At 42.8% G+C, this 15623-nt stretch overlaps 1 protein-coding gene across 1 annotated transcript in view; it reads right to left on the minus strand.

The window, feature by feature from the left end:
* NYAP2 (neuronal tyrosine-phosphorylated phosphoinositide-3-kinase adaptor 2) overlaps window positions 1–13731 on the minus strand; it is a 176734-nt gene extending 163003 nt beyond the window's left edge. Inside the window, exon 1 of the mRNA XM_087819366.1 lies at window positions 13511–13731. Within this exon, the coding sequence (XP_087675492.1) occupies window positions 13511–13731 (221 nt within the window). The remainder of the gene's footprint in view (window positions 1–13510) is intronic.
* Between the last annotated feature and the right edge of the window lie 1892 nt (window positions 13732–15623).

Consider the following 15623-nt stretch of genomic DNA (forward strand, 5'->3'; position numbering starts at 1 on the left):
CCTTTCCCTTTTCTTCTTACTTTATATCTAATTTTTTACCATTTAATGCTTTGGTTTTAGGAGGACTATGTCCTGACCACATTTCAGTATCTGCCATAGAAATACCATAAGTGCCTTAGTAATGAATGTCCTTACTTACCTTTACCAGTCTAAACTACAGAAGTCAAGCCTGATGGCTGTAGAATTCCCTCAAATTATAATTTCCTCAGTTTTGGCTTTATTTTATATTAATTCTATGACTCCAACAAAATAAATGGTAAAGTATCACTCTGGAGCTCTAGATCTCAAAGACATTATTAAAAACTTGAAAAAAATTCCATGTTAATTTATAAGCCATGCATGGAAGACTTTTCCCACAGTATATTTAAGCATGGGATATATTATTTAAGTGGCTACATGCTTCATTCAGAGGTGAAAACCAGGGTTTGTGTAATACAAACTGAGGCTAAAGAACACTTACAGAGAGTATGCGAATGGGATGTTTGATTAAAATAAAGGACGTATATCTGAGAAAAATAATTTGATGAAAACTTTAATTCGTTGCCCCACCCCCATTTCTATTACAAAACAACATTTTCTAGGTTCATTTTTTCCCCATCTGTCTTAACAACTTTGAAAGGAGGGAGGGAAATTCCCCTTTTCTCCAAAGTTCAGACATGAATATAAACAAAAATTAAACATAATGTTGACTTTGAGATATATGAGGCGTGATCTGAAAGGCATGACACTGCGTTTCATCAAGTATCATAGAAACTATATTGTTTCTAATTATTCACCTGAGACAATTGCATAAAAAGATCATTCACTTCCATCACTGGTAACATCCTCATGATTCATGTAGTAAAAGGCTGAGGTTTTCAGTAACTAAACTGACTGCTCATGGAATTGAAAGTAGTGAGGGTTTCCATTCCCTGCTACACCTTGTTTGCCTGAATATGTTGCATCCATATCAGGAACTAACAAGAGCTCTTACTCAGCACGTGGAGGTAGTTTTATTGCATCGGGTTGATTGTCTGAGCCTGTTCATTAAAACGAGCTTTGATCTTGTGTGATCGAGGTACCATAACATGCATACATTGTTAAAGCACATCTTAGAAAAATAAAAATGCGTACAATTGTCTAGGAGATCAGGCCATGGTATAAAGCACCTGCCCATTCAGCACAAGCTCACTGAGGCCATTTCATTTTGTTCCCAGGTTATTGTTCCTACAATAGCTCAGAGATGTCCTCCAGCCTGAACTGAGCTCTCATTCAACTCTGGGGTGGCAGAGGTCATTCTGTTTTCCTGTTAACTAAATCACAGTCTATCTCTCACTAAGATTGCCAATTGTGCTAAATTAAAGATAGAGCTTATATGAAGGCAACTTACACAGGGGACTGTGCTGACCCCTTTAAGCTGACTTCTTTTTAGAATTCTAAGTCGCATTGAAAGGGAAAGGCTGGGGCAGATGGGGTCACTGCATTAATGATAAACCCACGAGCGGCATGCCTTCCTAAAGCCCAATACCATCCCAACCTTTCATTCCTGCACCTCAGTGCAGTCACAGAGCAGTGCAGGCTTAGTGTCCCCACCTCATCTCAAACGCTCTCATACTTGCACGGAATCTCCTTGGAGATTTGTAACCTTGTGGGAAGCCATAGAACACGTTCCCTTGCGCTCCAGGTTCAAAAGCAGGAGCTTTTCTTTTCAGGTCATATGTGAAACCCACGGACTTCTTTAGAAAAACCACATGGTGTGGGTTCAAGCCCAAGAGTTTCCAAGGGCATATTCTATCGCGACTTTAAAAAGTATCTGTTTATAATAACGAATGCTCCTGACAGCTAGCCATGGGGGATAACATTTGTCATGATATCCACCACCCAACAGAACTGTTCACGGGTAGGGACCGAGCTGAAACGCTGTGATTAAATATTCCCGGAGCCTTCGGTTGCTGTTTCCCCTCCGCCTTCGTTCCCGCCCGGGCCTGGTCTCCCGGGACGGCTCCTCTGCGCGCAGGGCTGCTCTCCCGACCTGGCGAGCTCCGCACTGGCTACGCTCTCCCCGCGGCATTTTTAGCTGGCTCTTTAGGCAGCAGCGATGCGTGGTTGGATTATTTCCTGCCAGTTTATTTTTGGTAGACTGGTTCACAGCCTCCTCGGCTGTTGCTTATCTCCCCGATGATCTCCCCATTTCTTTGGCTGTGGCCGTGGCGCTCATGCAGACACACATCATTCCTCCCCGTCACCTGTTTAGTCCAGTCTGGCCCTGTGAGAAAGTTCACCCTGAGTCCAGGGACGTTAGCATGGCACGTATTATTGGCATTGTGATTTGAGTGGCAGGCCACCAACACTTAGGGAACAATTTCTCCGCTGGAATTGGACTAGACAGCACTAAGGCACGCGGCAGATTGATGGGGAGCATTCCTTATTAATACATGCAGCAGGATTTGCTAAAAAGGCCTTCGCTGGGCAGCCCTTTGCTGTCCCCTCCCCCGGCTCTCTGTTGAACCACGTACCATGTTCTGGAAATGTGTTTCTCTACTTTTGTGTGAAATACCCAGGCTTCCTGAATCAGGGAGCACCAGCGGAGCAGGATGGGAGCGCACACCCGGGCACACACGCGCACGCACATGCACACGTGCACGCACATGTACACGCACCGATTGGCACTGAAGAGTAGCACACAAGTCAGGAACGAAGGAAAGGCAGACATCCTAAATTATTAAGGAGAAGTAAAAGGAAAATTATATGAAAAGGAAGAAAGAACCTAAGAATAAGGTTTGCTGTTTGAAAACTAATTTTTCGAAATGATCCATGTGCCTGTCCAACAGGGAGTCTAAAGCGCCTGGGACGTTTCCTAAAGCAGACACATTATTCGCATTGATCTGCTGAGAGTCGGGAGCGGCCCAGGTTTGGGGGCGTCCCAGGGCTTGGTAAAAATCAGAGAAATGTCCCAAGCTACCCATCTTTTAACTCTTTGTTTTATTATTCAGAGGCGGGTACGAAGAAGAAAATAATTTACATTAATTACAATGGGTTTTTTCTAAACCACGTTAAAAGTAACAGAGGGGTAAATTTTTTCAGATTCTAGTTGCACCCTGATCGGACGGGCCCTGGTCGGGAATTCCGCACCTGGGAGGGAGGCGAATGAAAAGGGCTCTGATCGCCGCGGAGCTATTTCCTCAGTACCTTGTGTGTGTGTTTTAAGTTTTCCAGTACTGTTATTTTTTTGTAAATCACATAATATCATGTCTCCCCCCAAATAAATATTAGCCTCTGAAAGAATGTTTCTGAAAAACGATCTATTGCGGTAACTTGCTCGAAAGTGCCCTCCAGTCCTGTTTTGTCATTTGTCTCCATAACAAATACTATCTCAATGGGATATTATAAAAGGCACTCAAGCAATTTTTAAAGTTTATGTGACAATCTAACATCAAGCATCCGAGGAGATTAAGGGTCCCTAGGAAAATCCTCAAAGGCTCAAGTTTCTCCACGCGGTTCTGGTGCCCTTTGAAGAAGGAGCCGGGTAGAGAGCTGCAGTGAGCACCTCAAGAGCCTGGAAGAAGGAGGCACACTTTCCCAGGCCAAGTGTGGGAGGCTGTCGTGGGCCCAGCCCCCCCAGTGTCCTCAAACCCATGCGAAGCTGAAACTTAAGTGGCATCTACACTGCGGTGTCCAAAACTCACTGCTGTCCAGGAGAAAAGTCAAACCACACACCATCCTTCTTTGAAAAACCAGTTTAGACTGTTAACTTTTATATATATGTAGTAGATGTGATTCATTATTTCTTCCTCTGTTTAGTTTTAGCTTAAATGTTATTGCACTTCCACAGGAAGTATGCATGTCCACGAAAAGAATAAAAATTTAGCCGCTCCTATGCCAACAGGGAAAACTTTCAGGGTCGTTCCCTGAAAATGTCTGGGAATTCATGAGTGAATTGCATTTGAAACACCCCATGATATGCCAGCTTATTTCTATTTCCCTTGGGAAACCCAATGTCAGTGCACCCAGTGAGTCGATGCGATCTGATTAGACAAATATTTCAAAACCAACTATGCACAAGAGACAGCTTCTCTGCTCTTGGAAGCCAGTTTAATAATTAAGACTAAAACGACCAATTACTGCATCTTTTTAAAATCTGTTCATATGCCGGAATTCTCTCAGCCCTCATGTAATTTTAACTATTTTAGCAGAAAGAGCAAAAATATGTGTACATGGAGAACATGAAACAAAACGATAAAATAAGAAATACACCCTTGGGGGCTGGGTACATACGTCATTTGCAAATGCTCAAAGCAAATAGTCCCATTTCTTTCCCTGTGTTGGTTTCTACCCTAAATGAAGGTAGAATCTTTTTGGACATGGTATCCTATGTCATTATTAATATAGCCACAATACGTGAGGAAGATAAAGGTAGTAACAATGACAATAAAAGCAATAAAGTGATGATGATGATGATGATGATGATAATAGCAGCTACCAGTTCTAAGCAGTGACAGTTGGCTATTCCAATAGTGGACCCACATGTGTTGCATCGTTTTTTTCTCCTAACTCAACAAAATGAATATTATTTCTGATTGACAAACGAGTAAACTTCACTTTAAAAATTAAGGCATATTTTATGGGTCTCACTAAAGCTAGGAAGTGAAAGAAACTGATCTCACCTTTTGGCCAGACCCTAAGAGTTTCCCACTACTCAGTCAGACTCCCCTGTACTCACACATAGTCTTGCTCCCAATTTCCATTTTACTAGTGGGTAATAATCTACAAGGTTATTGGAATGCCCAAGAACAGAAAAGGTGTCCCATTGCATCAACTAGACAGTGATGTCTCCCTCATTGCCAAAATGGCCGTAAGTGAATATTACCAAGGCTAATAGTTGCATCCATTCATCATCAGAACATGTTTCAGAAACGTCGAGTGTTCTGTAGGCCTACATCTGCTTTTTACTTTGCTTCTAACATTACAGGACTGACTGTTATCTCTGCCCTACACTGGAAAGCGTCTGCAAGTGTGGATCATGTAGCTCTAGAATCAAGATCACAGACTCCACTAGCTCCACACAAAGGCAGAGACCTCCAGGCAATTGTTCATTCACTCTGGTTAATCTACACCCTTGACCTCCTTTGGATAAACATTTATAAAAAAAATCTTTCTTCAATCTTAAATGTGTATGTGTATGTAACTTTTAGTGTCTTATAAAAGTGTTTCACATTTGTATAAAATTATTCCATCTCATATCTACAGATGATCAAATGCAAAGCATGAAATTCTTACCAATCACAAGCCATTGGAAGCCTAAAAGGCATCTCAGAATTAAAATGTGAAAACCTTTGCCCCCAAAGCCCTCCTTCGGCTGTCTTTCCCATATGTTATTGGGAATGCCATGCCCTTATCTTGCTCTCACACCACACATCCAATCTATCATCAAATTGTGTCAACTGTACCTTCAAAATGTGTCTCCAGTTCCTCCGCACACCTCCCCATCCAGTGCTGCTGCTTTGGTCCATGCCACCAGCTTCCGTCCACACACCCCATGCACCTCATGCACCTCTTCTGCCCTTGCTACTCCGCACAGCGACCAGGAGGATCCTCTTTTTACTTACAGAAGTCACAGTATGGCGTTCTCTCTCTCCAAAGAGGACAGTGACTTCTCATCTCATCTCAGTTGAGTGAAAGCCAGTGACCTCCTTGACCTGACAAGACCTGACCCCATTACTTTTGGCCTGATCTTCTAACCCTCTCCACCTCACTCTGCATCTCAAGCAACAGGACCTCCTTGCAGTTCCTCCAACATGCCAGGGATGCTCCCACCTGGAACCTCTTCCCTGGATATTCCTTCTTACTGGAAAATCTGTCACCTAGAGTTTTGCAAGGTTCTTCTCTGTTATTTCAGGTCTTTACACAAATGTCACATCCTCACTGATCCTTTCCTTCACCAACCTAACCCACACTCTCCCCACACCCTTAACTCCCATTCTCTAGTTTAGCTTTCTTCATAGAACTCATCACGTTTTCACTTACTCTATATGTTAATTGTTGGTTTATTATCTGTCTCCCTCACCCCACCCTCACCAAGTTGTAAATCCTATGAAGGTAAGCAAACATTACTTACTCTTTTGTTCACTGCTTTATCCCAAGCACCTACAACAATGCCTGATGTATAACAGAGGGTCAATAAATGCTTAATGAAAAACTCTGTACAGAAACAAAATAGCTATGCAATACCTATAAACCTCAGCCTAATAGAAAATTAAGAAGTCTCCTTGGTAATGCTTGTCTTCATTGCTGAACCACTTAATTTCTTATTCAAATATCAGGATATGCTGAGTGGTACACTTAGCCTCAAATCAAAGACTAAAATGCAATTTACTAATTAAAGTAATGGATTTTAAATGCTGGTTTTTTATTTTTAAAGCATCTTCCTTGTACATCTTATCTAAAGTGCTTTTCAAAATAGAGTTATTTTCTCCCTCTGCTTCCCGGCAGGCTGGTTATATTCATATTCTAGCATGGACATGAATATTCTGTCACGCATTTCCAAATATGAATGTTATTGAGAATAACTTTCAACTAGAGGCATGTGTTTTGAGCAGAGATTCATCTTGGGAAGGGGCTTGGTTTTCCGTTTGTTAATTCATGATTAAAATTAATTTCGAGGTGACCCATACATTTAGAATGAAGATGTTCTCTCTGGGCTACCTCGAAGTTGGACAGAAACCTTGGAGCTATTTCATTGGCATGCTCAGCCTCTACTCTAGCAGCTTCATTTGTTACATTAGACATGTTCCCGAAGCCATACTGCATTTTTAGCAGTTAAAAAAAAATCCCCTGACTCATAGCCTTGCTCCTTAATAATTCCTTTCCCCTGCCTGGGATTTTGAACAATTTATAAAGGCCATGTTTAGTTAAAGATTGAAAATATCCTCCGGTAGCCTGCAGAGTATAAGAAACAGCCCTAGATTGAAAACTATTGCTCAATTAATTTATAACTGTCTCTAAATATTTAATGCTACTTCTAAAAGAAACATTACCTTAAATTTTCCAATGGGTTTCTTTGCAATCATTCACATTTCCATAGGCTTGGATGTTTGGAAGGTCCACTCTTTGCTACGATTTCCTCAGCATAAGAAGAGCTTAATTCTCGCGCTGACTGACAGCCCATATGGGGCGAGGCTCCGAAAAGCCCCTCCTCTTGCCAACATCTGTCTATTTCAGCTATGGAACATTCGCTGAGCTTCTTAAAATGAAAAGTCAATGCTAGGTCCAGGATGTAATTAAAGTGGAAACAATCAAAAGTATAAACAGCTCACAAAAAGCCACACGAAAAGAAGAAGAGGCCATTAAAGGTCCCTCTACAGGTGGCCTCTAATCTGTCCTGGCAGGTGACTGAATGAAAAGCCTAAAATCACCCCTATTACAAATATAGGTGCAATGTGAATTGTAAATAGATGAAGGCCACTGTGTATTAATTATCTTAGCACTGGGGTGACCCTTACTGAAAACTGTAGGCCAGAGGGCAGCCTTCGTTTTGACTTACAAAGTGAGACGGCACAACCACCAAACTGGACAAATGTCATGTCCTTAGGCTTAGTGGAGAAAGTTAGTATTTATAAGCATGAGTGGTGTCCTTATAGATATGCTCATTAATATTAACTTTCCCCACCAGCACCACAAAGAAAAATAGAACACTTTTAAGAAATCAATTCATTTAGGATCAGCCTTGTAGATTTGGATTCTGGCTTAATAAAGAGCAGTCAGTGAGGGATGGGCAAGATGAATTATTGAATTCTCTCCTCTAATCATATGGTTCTACGAATAAAAATATCCCCATGCATTTGGTGTTGCAACCAACATGACTCCAGTATCCGGGCATCTTGTTTAGTTTTGAAAAAAGAAAATTCAGATGCACGATGTTCACATAAAAACAAGTGAAGCAGCGTGTAGTCCTCTGAAATGACTAATAGAGAAGTGATTGGAATTAATCACAAACACAAGAGGAAGCCGAAATTAGAGAGGGTTGTTAAGATACTGTCTGCTGTTTAATCTCGCCCACTTATCAACACATTAACCTTGTTTTCTCTGCCTGAGCTCCGAGTCCTACAGCAAAATTAGGTCAGAAACTCACATCAGATCAGATCAGCTGATTCGTTCCAGCAAGACCCTGATGGGCGGCAGATTTGCATTTAGTTCTAGGTAGAAATATGCCTGGGGGCTCTGGGGGGCTGTTTCCTATGCTCTGAGCATAGGAGCTACAGCTGACTGGTATTTCTATGCTGACTGTAAAGTATTTCTGAAAGTTAACCAAGTTGTGTTTCTGAACGCTGGTCCATTTAACTATCCTCACTTAACCTGAGCAATGGTGCTTTACCATCTCTTTTGATATACAAATAGGATATTTCATTTTTCTACAGGCCTCCAATGAAAGCAAACCCAGTGATATTATCTGTGACCAAAGTAGCTATTTGTGATGCACTGAATGGATACATCATTCACTCAAATGCACTTGAATAAGTATTTTTATTTCCATAAATTCTCTGTCACAAATCACGAGCATGATTCCAGGAGCCATCACCATCTAAAGAGGATTTATGTCACTGTTAACATGTCTCTAATAAGAGCTCTCTGTGTCACTGTCTTTGGGTAATCACTTAAAATATTAACCAATTCAAAACTTTGGTATCACAACCATTGGCTTTCTAGGTAGCAATGTTTTAATAAAGGCTAAGGAAACATTTCCTTTATTTTTATTTTTACTTCTTTCTTTCTATGGCCTAACGAATGGGCTTCAGTCATTCTTTGTTTCTCTTTGAATAAAGGAAATACTGAAACCTCCTAATATGAAGAGCTTCAAAATAACCATACTAATATACAATTGCATGTATATTTAAAGGAGCTGTAAGTAATCTAATTCCATTTCTGACTGTCACTTTTAAAGAGGAAATATAACCTCCTATAGATCCCTTGAGGTGATCCATGGGGAATAGAGACATTCCTAATCAGTCTAAGTAGTCCTTTGTGCCAGAACCACTTTGCTGAAGTCGAGAGCTGTCTTTCAGACTTGCAGTGTTTGGGAGAATTTCACTAATGTAGCATTTGGTTCATTAGGGAAAAAGTACAGCCCTTTCCTATAATAGAAAACACACTCAGAAAGGCATGTACTGGGAGCAAATTCTCTAGCTGCTATTTATTTAAGGACTATTTCCCATATTTTTAAATTTTATTAAATTTATTGGGGTGACATTGGTTAATAAAATTATATGTCTCAAATGTAAAACCCTATAACATATCACCTGTATACTGCATTGTGTTCACCGCCCCAAGTTAAATCTCCTTTTGTCACCATATATTTGACTCCTTTTACCTTTTCCTACCCCCTCCACCTCATTTTCCCTCTGGTTTCCACTCTACAGTTTTTAAAACACTGAGAATGGTAAAATGAGACAGTGAAGGGACTAGATCCAAAATCCAGAAAGAAAACCTGACTTGAAATGAAACTCAGACTCCAGCACGATTCTGGCGTACCCGGCGGTCTTTTGGTTGCCACGCTCCTCGGCGAACATCCTTAATGCTCCAAGCAAGGCGTTCCCAGGAACTAGCTAGCCTGCCCCAGGCCTGGCACAGGTGCCAGGCGCGGCCTTGCAGGCGGCCCGTGGCCAGCTCCTGCTCCCTCCCGCCAGCTGCTGCCTTTCGAATGGCTGGTGTCTGTGCTTGGCCAATGGTTCGAGACCCACCATCCTCTTAGACTCCCTTTCCACCCACACACATCCCACGAGCCAGGATTTCGGAGCTCACTCGTTCGAAGTTGTAGGTTTTGTGCATTTGTTTTCTTATGGGCTTCTTAATAGAAAGGAAATCTCATTTAACAGCGCCTGCACACAACCATTAGGGCTTAAAGTAGCAGAAACAATGAGCTCCTGAAATAAGATTTTACCCTCTATTAACTTTTCCCTTTTAAGTCTTTCTCTCTCTTCCTCACCAAATATTACTTGGAGCTGTGAAGGAAAGCGCTGACAGTGTCTTCTTATTTATGTAGAGTTTTTCACCCACAAGTCTTTGTGGATAAAATCCCATGTGAGAAATGGGAGTGAAGGAACGAGACAGTTTGTAGTGACACGTGGCTCGAGTTAGTTCAAAGATAAGGAACTGGGCTCAGAAAGCAGACGTGTCTTAGGAAACTGAGGAAGTAGAGAGGTTATTCTTTTTCTAAGAGCTCAGAGTTGTAAGCGTCTCAACTTCAGCACAAAAGGCGTTGCGGCACATATGTGATCCAGAAGGTCAATCATATGAAATCCTATTTCCATTTTTTAAGCAATCCTTGCCACTCTGCACATTTCTGAAATTGCAACTGGCATATTTCACAGAGAATTATCATCCATGCCTTTTCAAGGTCAAACATGCCCATCCTTAGACTTCCAGCATTTGCATCCTATATATGAAATCACACTGTATACTGAAAAAGGCATTCTGCGGGCACGATAAAGAATTTTAATTGATTAGACTGTGTTTGTTAATGTCACAGTGAATTTTCTCTACAACTTGACACAAATTGAATGTTAAAATATTGGAATATACATGGAATTTAGATGAGGGTATTCTGCCTCTGTTGCCATCCCTGAAACACCAAAATGCCTGTGTGACTGGAATCTTGCTATGGAGTTTTCAAAAATATTAAAAATGCATTTCTTATTAGTGATGTTGAAGCAATTCTAAAAATATGCTGTGTGGATTTTTATACTATAGAAAATCATTATATTTTTTAACTGTCAGAGCCCCAGGATCCTGGTCACCACCATATGAACAAAATGAAGTTGACCTTGGACGTTGCAATGGCTATGAGGTGGGATCACTTGAGACACGCACAGCCAGGCCGATCGCCAGGCCACACACTTTAGCCTCTCCCCCGTCCAGTCGCTAGTCCTTCGGCTGCTTTCACGTTCCCCTCTGCACCCTTTCCCCCAACAACTCCAGGGACGGCTATGTTCTCATGCAGTACATGAGTCCTGCTTTGAAAATGAAAGACATTGGAGAAATCTCCACAACTTAGGAAGCTTTACTAGTATTTTTCCCTTCCCAAAGATATTTGCACTTATATTAGGGTTCCAGAAAAAATATTGGGGGGAAGGGTGTAGGAAACCGGGGGAAGAGGTATTGATAGTAAGACACCATCCTTCAATTCCAGGCGCATGTAACAAGTGCAAATACAATAATAAACTGGTGTCTGGTGCATGGCGAGCCAGGCCTGAGGCCTCTATGCAGGATGACTCCGTCAGTTATTCGTCACTCAGCCACCCACATATTGTGGCTTCCCTTCTCCTACGATGGCCGATGGCCGAGCAGCCGTGCTCCAATCTGAGACACTTATTCCCCTGCCTTCCCCACGTCCTCAGGGCATCGTCACCGTAAGTTTCCCTCCCTCTCCTAAAGTCATCAGCATTTCCCTTTCTGTTGTCCTGTTAGTATTTCGAATAAGCTGTTTTTATATCTTCTTAAAGGAAAAACAATAGAAAAGCAAACTTGCACCATAAACTCCACTCCCTGCTTCAACTACCCTTCGTGGTTAGTTCTCTGTGTTTTGTTTCAATTCCTTTCTTCCTATTTTTTATAAACATAATCCTGGTGAGTTTTCCCCCAGCCCTGCACAGAAAGTGTTCTTGTCAACAACACCAATGCGGTGAAAGGCATTGGTCGAGTCTCAGGCTTCATCGTATTTGGTCTATCTGTTAAATCTCTGTCTTCTCTAATCACTTTTGTCGCCTCACTCAGAGGTGTCACCTCCTCTGTGGTTCTCCTCTCTCACCGCCTGTTCTTGCTGGATTCTTCTACTGTTCCTTTCAAGTCAGCAGTCAGGTGGCCCAAGGAATAGCTCTGATTGTCCTTCTCATTTCTCTTTAATATTTGGTCCTAGGTGTCCTCAACCAGGCTCATGACTGTGAAATCTGTAGAATAAGAGGCTTACACCACTGGCTTTGATCTCCAGCTCGAGTCCTGGACCCAAATGCCAATCCAGAACTCTCCACCTGGACACCTAAAAATAGGCTTACAAAATTCGCTTGCCAAGGCTGAGCTCCTATCTCCCCACCATTTAACCTAAAGTGACTCCTCTTCTAATTTTGATAATTTTATTACATGGAAACATCATTTTTCTCATTCAGAAAAAAAGACAAAAAAGCCAAAAGAACAAAAAATACAATGCAGGAAGGTCAAAACAACAACAACAACAAAAACCCTTGGGAACCACCTTCAATTCCTTTCTCTTCCTCAACTCTTACAGCTCATCAATTAGAAAATTCTGATGATTCCCATAATTTGACCATGTTATGCCACAGAGTCCAAACCACCATCGTTTCTCACCCAAATTGCTTCAAAAGCTTCCCCTTTGGATTTCTCGCATTCACCTGCCCCCCCCCCCCCCATCTATTCAATACAAAGAAAACAGCAATCCTTGCCAAACGCTCAGTTGGGGCATGTCACAGCCCTGCTCAACGATCTTCTATGAATGCTTTTCTCCTTCAGAATAAAACATAAGGGTTCATAAGGCTCTTCGTCACCTGGTGGTCTGAACCTACCCCCTTCCAGTCTGTGCCTTGGTCACTACACCATGCCGTGTCCTCGCATGAAGCACATTGAACCCTGCTTAGAGTTACCTTCCGACAGGTAGCTATAGGGTTCCCATCTCGGGCAGTACACCTTTCATGTAAAGTTACTTGTAATTAAATGATCAAAGTAGAGTGCCTCCTTACCTAGCTTTTTATAAGCACGAATAGTTCCTCTTAAAATAATATTTTATTTTCCTTAATGTCATAATGTTCACAGAGAGCAAGCAAAAGCATTAATGCCAGATATGAGGAAAAATCCACCAACTCTCCAAATAACTTAGCTGTTATCATTCAGTTATCCAGCTAGTAGGTTTGGGTTAATTCTCTAAATTCTGCACTTTGCACTTAGTAAGTGGCATCCACTGAAGGACCAAGAGTCCACTAAACACGCACCTGCCTGCACCCCTTAACACACACACGTGCACACACGCGCACGCACGGGGAGCGTGTGACGTTCTTTTGAAAACGAGAAGCTGTGCGCCCCCCTTTTGGCCTCAGTGCCCTAGGAGCCCTCGCCCCCCCCGGGAGCCACAGCCCAGGGGCCGTGTCGCCTGAGCCAGCGGGATGCTCGGTGCCAGCGGGAGCCGCAGCAGGCTCAGCTTGCTCAGGGCTCCGGGATTCTGACTAACGAGGCTTTTATGGCCTGGGGGAGGCTGGCCCCTGTCGCAGTGCGGGAGCTTCAAGCAAGGCCCCTCACAGGCCGGGGTTTTGCTCAGCGTGGGCCGTGGGAGTGTCTCTGGCCCCCTCGGGCCCTCACCAAGAGGCGGCTCAGCAGGAGCTTTCCCTCGGGGGAACCGGGCTCTCCCCCCACCCCGTCTGCACCTGCACAGGCGCAGCTCGGGTGGATACCTTGGGGTGGCCACGGTGGGCCCTGTGCCTGTGCTGAGCTGAGGGGCCGCCTGGCAGCGCCCAGGCCCCGGGCCCGCACTCACCGTTTCATGGCCTCGGCCTGTCGCCGGCGCTTCTCGTCCTTCTCCCGCAGGTAGGCCAGGTTCGCCTCGCTCCTCAGGCGGTCGCTCTCGCGCGCGATGTCCGACGCGTTCTGGATGACCAGGCCGTCGTAGGCCTTCATGCCCATGTCCTCGATGCACTGCAGAAACGCGGCCACGGCGTCCTCCTCGGGGCTGGCAGGCATCATCCTGGAGGCTCGCATGGGCAGAGGGGCACTTCCTGCAGAGAGGGCACAGGGACAGAAGGACCTGTTCGCGACCCTGCTGCAGCCTCGGCCCCAGCTGCGGGCAGCAGGGCGGCGCCCACGTGGAGGCGGCGTCGCGCTGGCAACTGAAACAATCGGGGTATTTGAAATAAATATTAAGTGAATGTCGCCTGAGCAGCCAACAGTCCCTCAAGGCAACCAGCTCAGCAGGCAAGGGGACAGAGGTTGTGCGCGGAAGGTCCCATAAGGCCGCAGACACAGTGTGGGACCCGAAGGAAACATTCGGTTATGGAATTAGAGTCATCATTTTGTTTCTCAAAAACGTGTTCTTATACCAACAAGACATGTGTGATCCAAGCTTCATTTATTTCTGACCCCCATAAATACTTTTCTGTTCAGTCTCAAGTAAAATAATATAATTATTTGGAAGAAACATTCTCATTACGTGTGTTTTCCTTACATTTTAAATTAAGTTTATGAATCTGAACTGTCCGTGCAAAACATAGCAGTCATCAAGGAAATACGCATTTCGAACAGAATTCGTCTTGGCCACAATCCCTTTTGACCTTCCATTATTTTTCCAAATGCTTCTCTGCAACGGCCTGACACGATCAGTCAAACACTGCAGATCACCAGGACCATGCTAATCCTGACCGGTCTGGAAATTGAAGCAATGACAACTGTGATTGTCATCGCTACTCGTAGGTTTAAAAACCTCAGCCACAGAAAGGATTACTGAAAACCAAAACCAAATCAAATCAAACAACAGCGTAGGACTTTGAACCAATACGTATTAAGCTCAGTTATAAAATGATGGAAATAATCTCTCCTATCACTTGCTAATGTGAAGACTAAGAGAGTTGAGGACACTAAAGAGCTTAGCAGAGAGTTCGACAATAGTAAGCATATAATAATGTTAGCTAATAACATTCTAATAAAAGTGTAGGAGGGAGGTTGGCAGCAATTGCAATTTCAAATGTATATGTGGGATGAATGAGTGGGCGGGTGACCAGCATGCCATGAAAATCACCATGCCTTGAAGTAAAGGTATCCAATGAATCGCAGAAATCAATAAAGCCGGGGGATAGGGAAATTGTGCTTTAATCAATCAAAAACAGAACTGAAGTTTAGCTAATTACACACAAGGTAGGTATCCTGCCTTTCTAGCTTCATAAGGCTTACTGTCCTCAACTGCATGTTCACTGTAGTAGAGGAAATTGATATAATTGAGTCAGATGGAAAAACCTAAAGCAAAATCAATTGACAAGGGGAAAAGTTGGCCATTTAAAAATTGGATATTACCTTTACATTTTTTTTACTTTCTTTAAAAGGCTCCAGAGTATTTGTAAGATATTAGCCCAACTATTTAATGCTGAAGTCAGAGATGCTCCTTTCCACCATTACAAATCATTTTTATTCTGATTTTCTTTATAGGTATAACCATGTTCCATAACCTGGATTGTAGCTATGGAAACTTCACTTCTCATCACAGTTTATTAGCATTTTAGCTGCCACTCAATCCATATGTTATTTGAAACTCACACTGAATTTAAGGATATATTCCCCAATTTCTACGGAATTGTTGAATCTAGAGGATAGAAGAGTTATTTGTTGATTCATGGTTTTTTTATGTTAAGTTTTATTATGTTTGATTTGGTTTTAAGCCATAATGGGCTGGCAAATAAAATGGTCTTAACTATCTAACACAACTGAATTATATTTTAATATCAGTCCATTAGAATAGATTAAGTGGTGAACACACAGAAGAACAGAAAATTACTGCTACAAATGATTGCAATTTTCGGGGAAAAATACAAGAACATGATTCTCAGAGAGCTAAAGCATCGCCATTATTGAAAATTCACTTCTACCAAGGACTCCAGCATTAG

This window comes from Miniopterus natalensis, chromosome 8 (genome assembly GCF_054644295.1).
Source record: "Miniopterus natalensis isolate mMinNat1 chromosome 8, mMinNat1.hap1, whole genome shotgun sequence".
Taxonomy (NCBI): Eukaryota; Metazoa; Chordata; class Mammalia; order Chiroptera; family Miniopteridae; genus Miniopterus; species Miniopterus natalensis.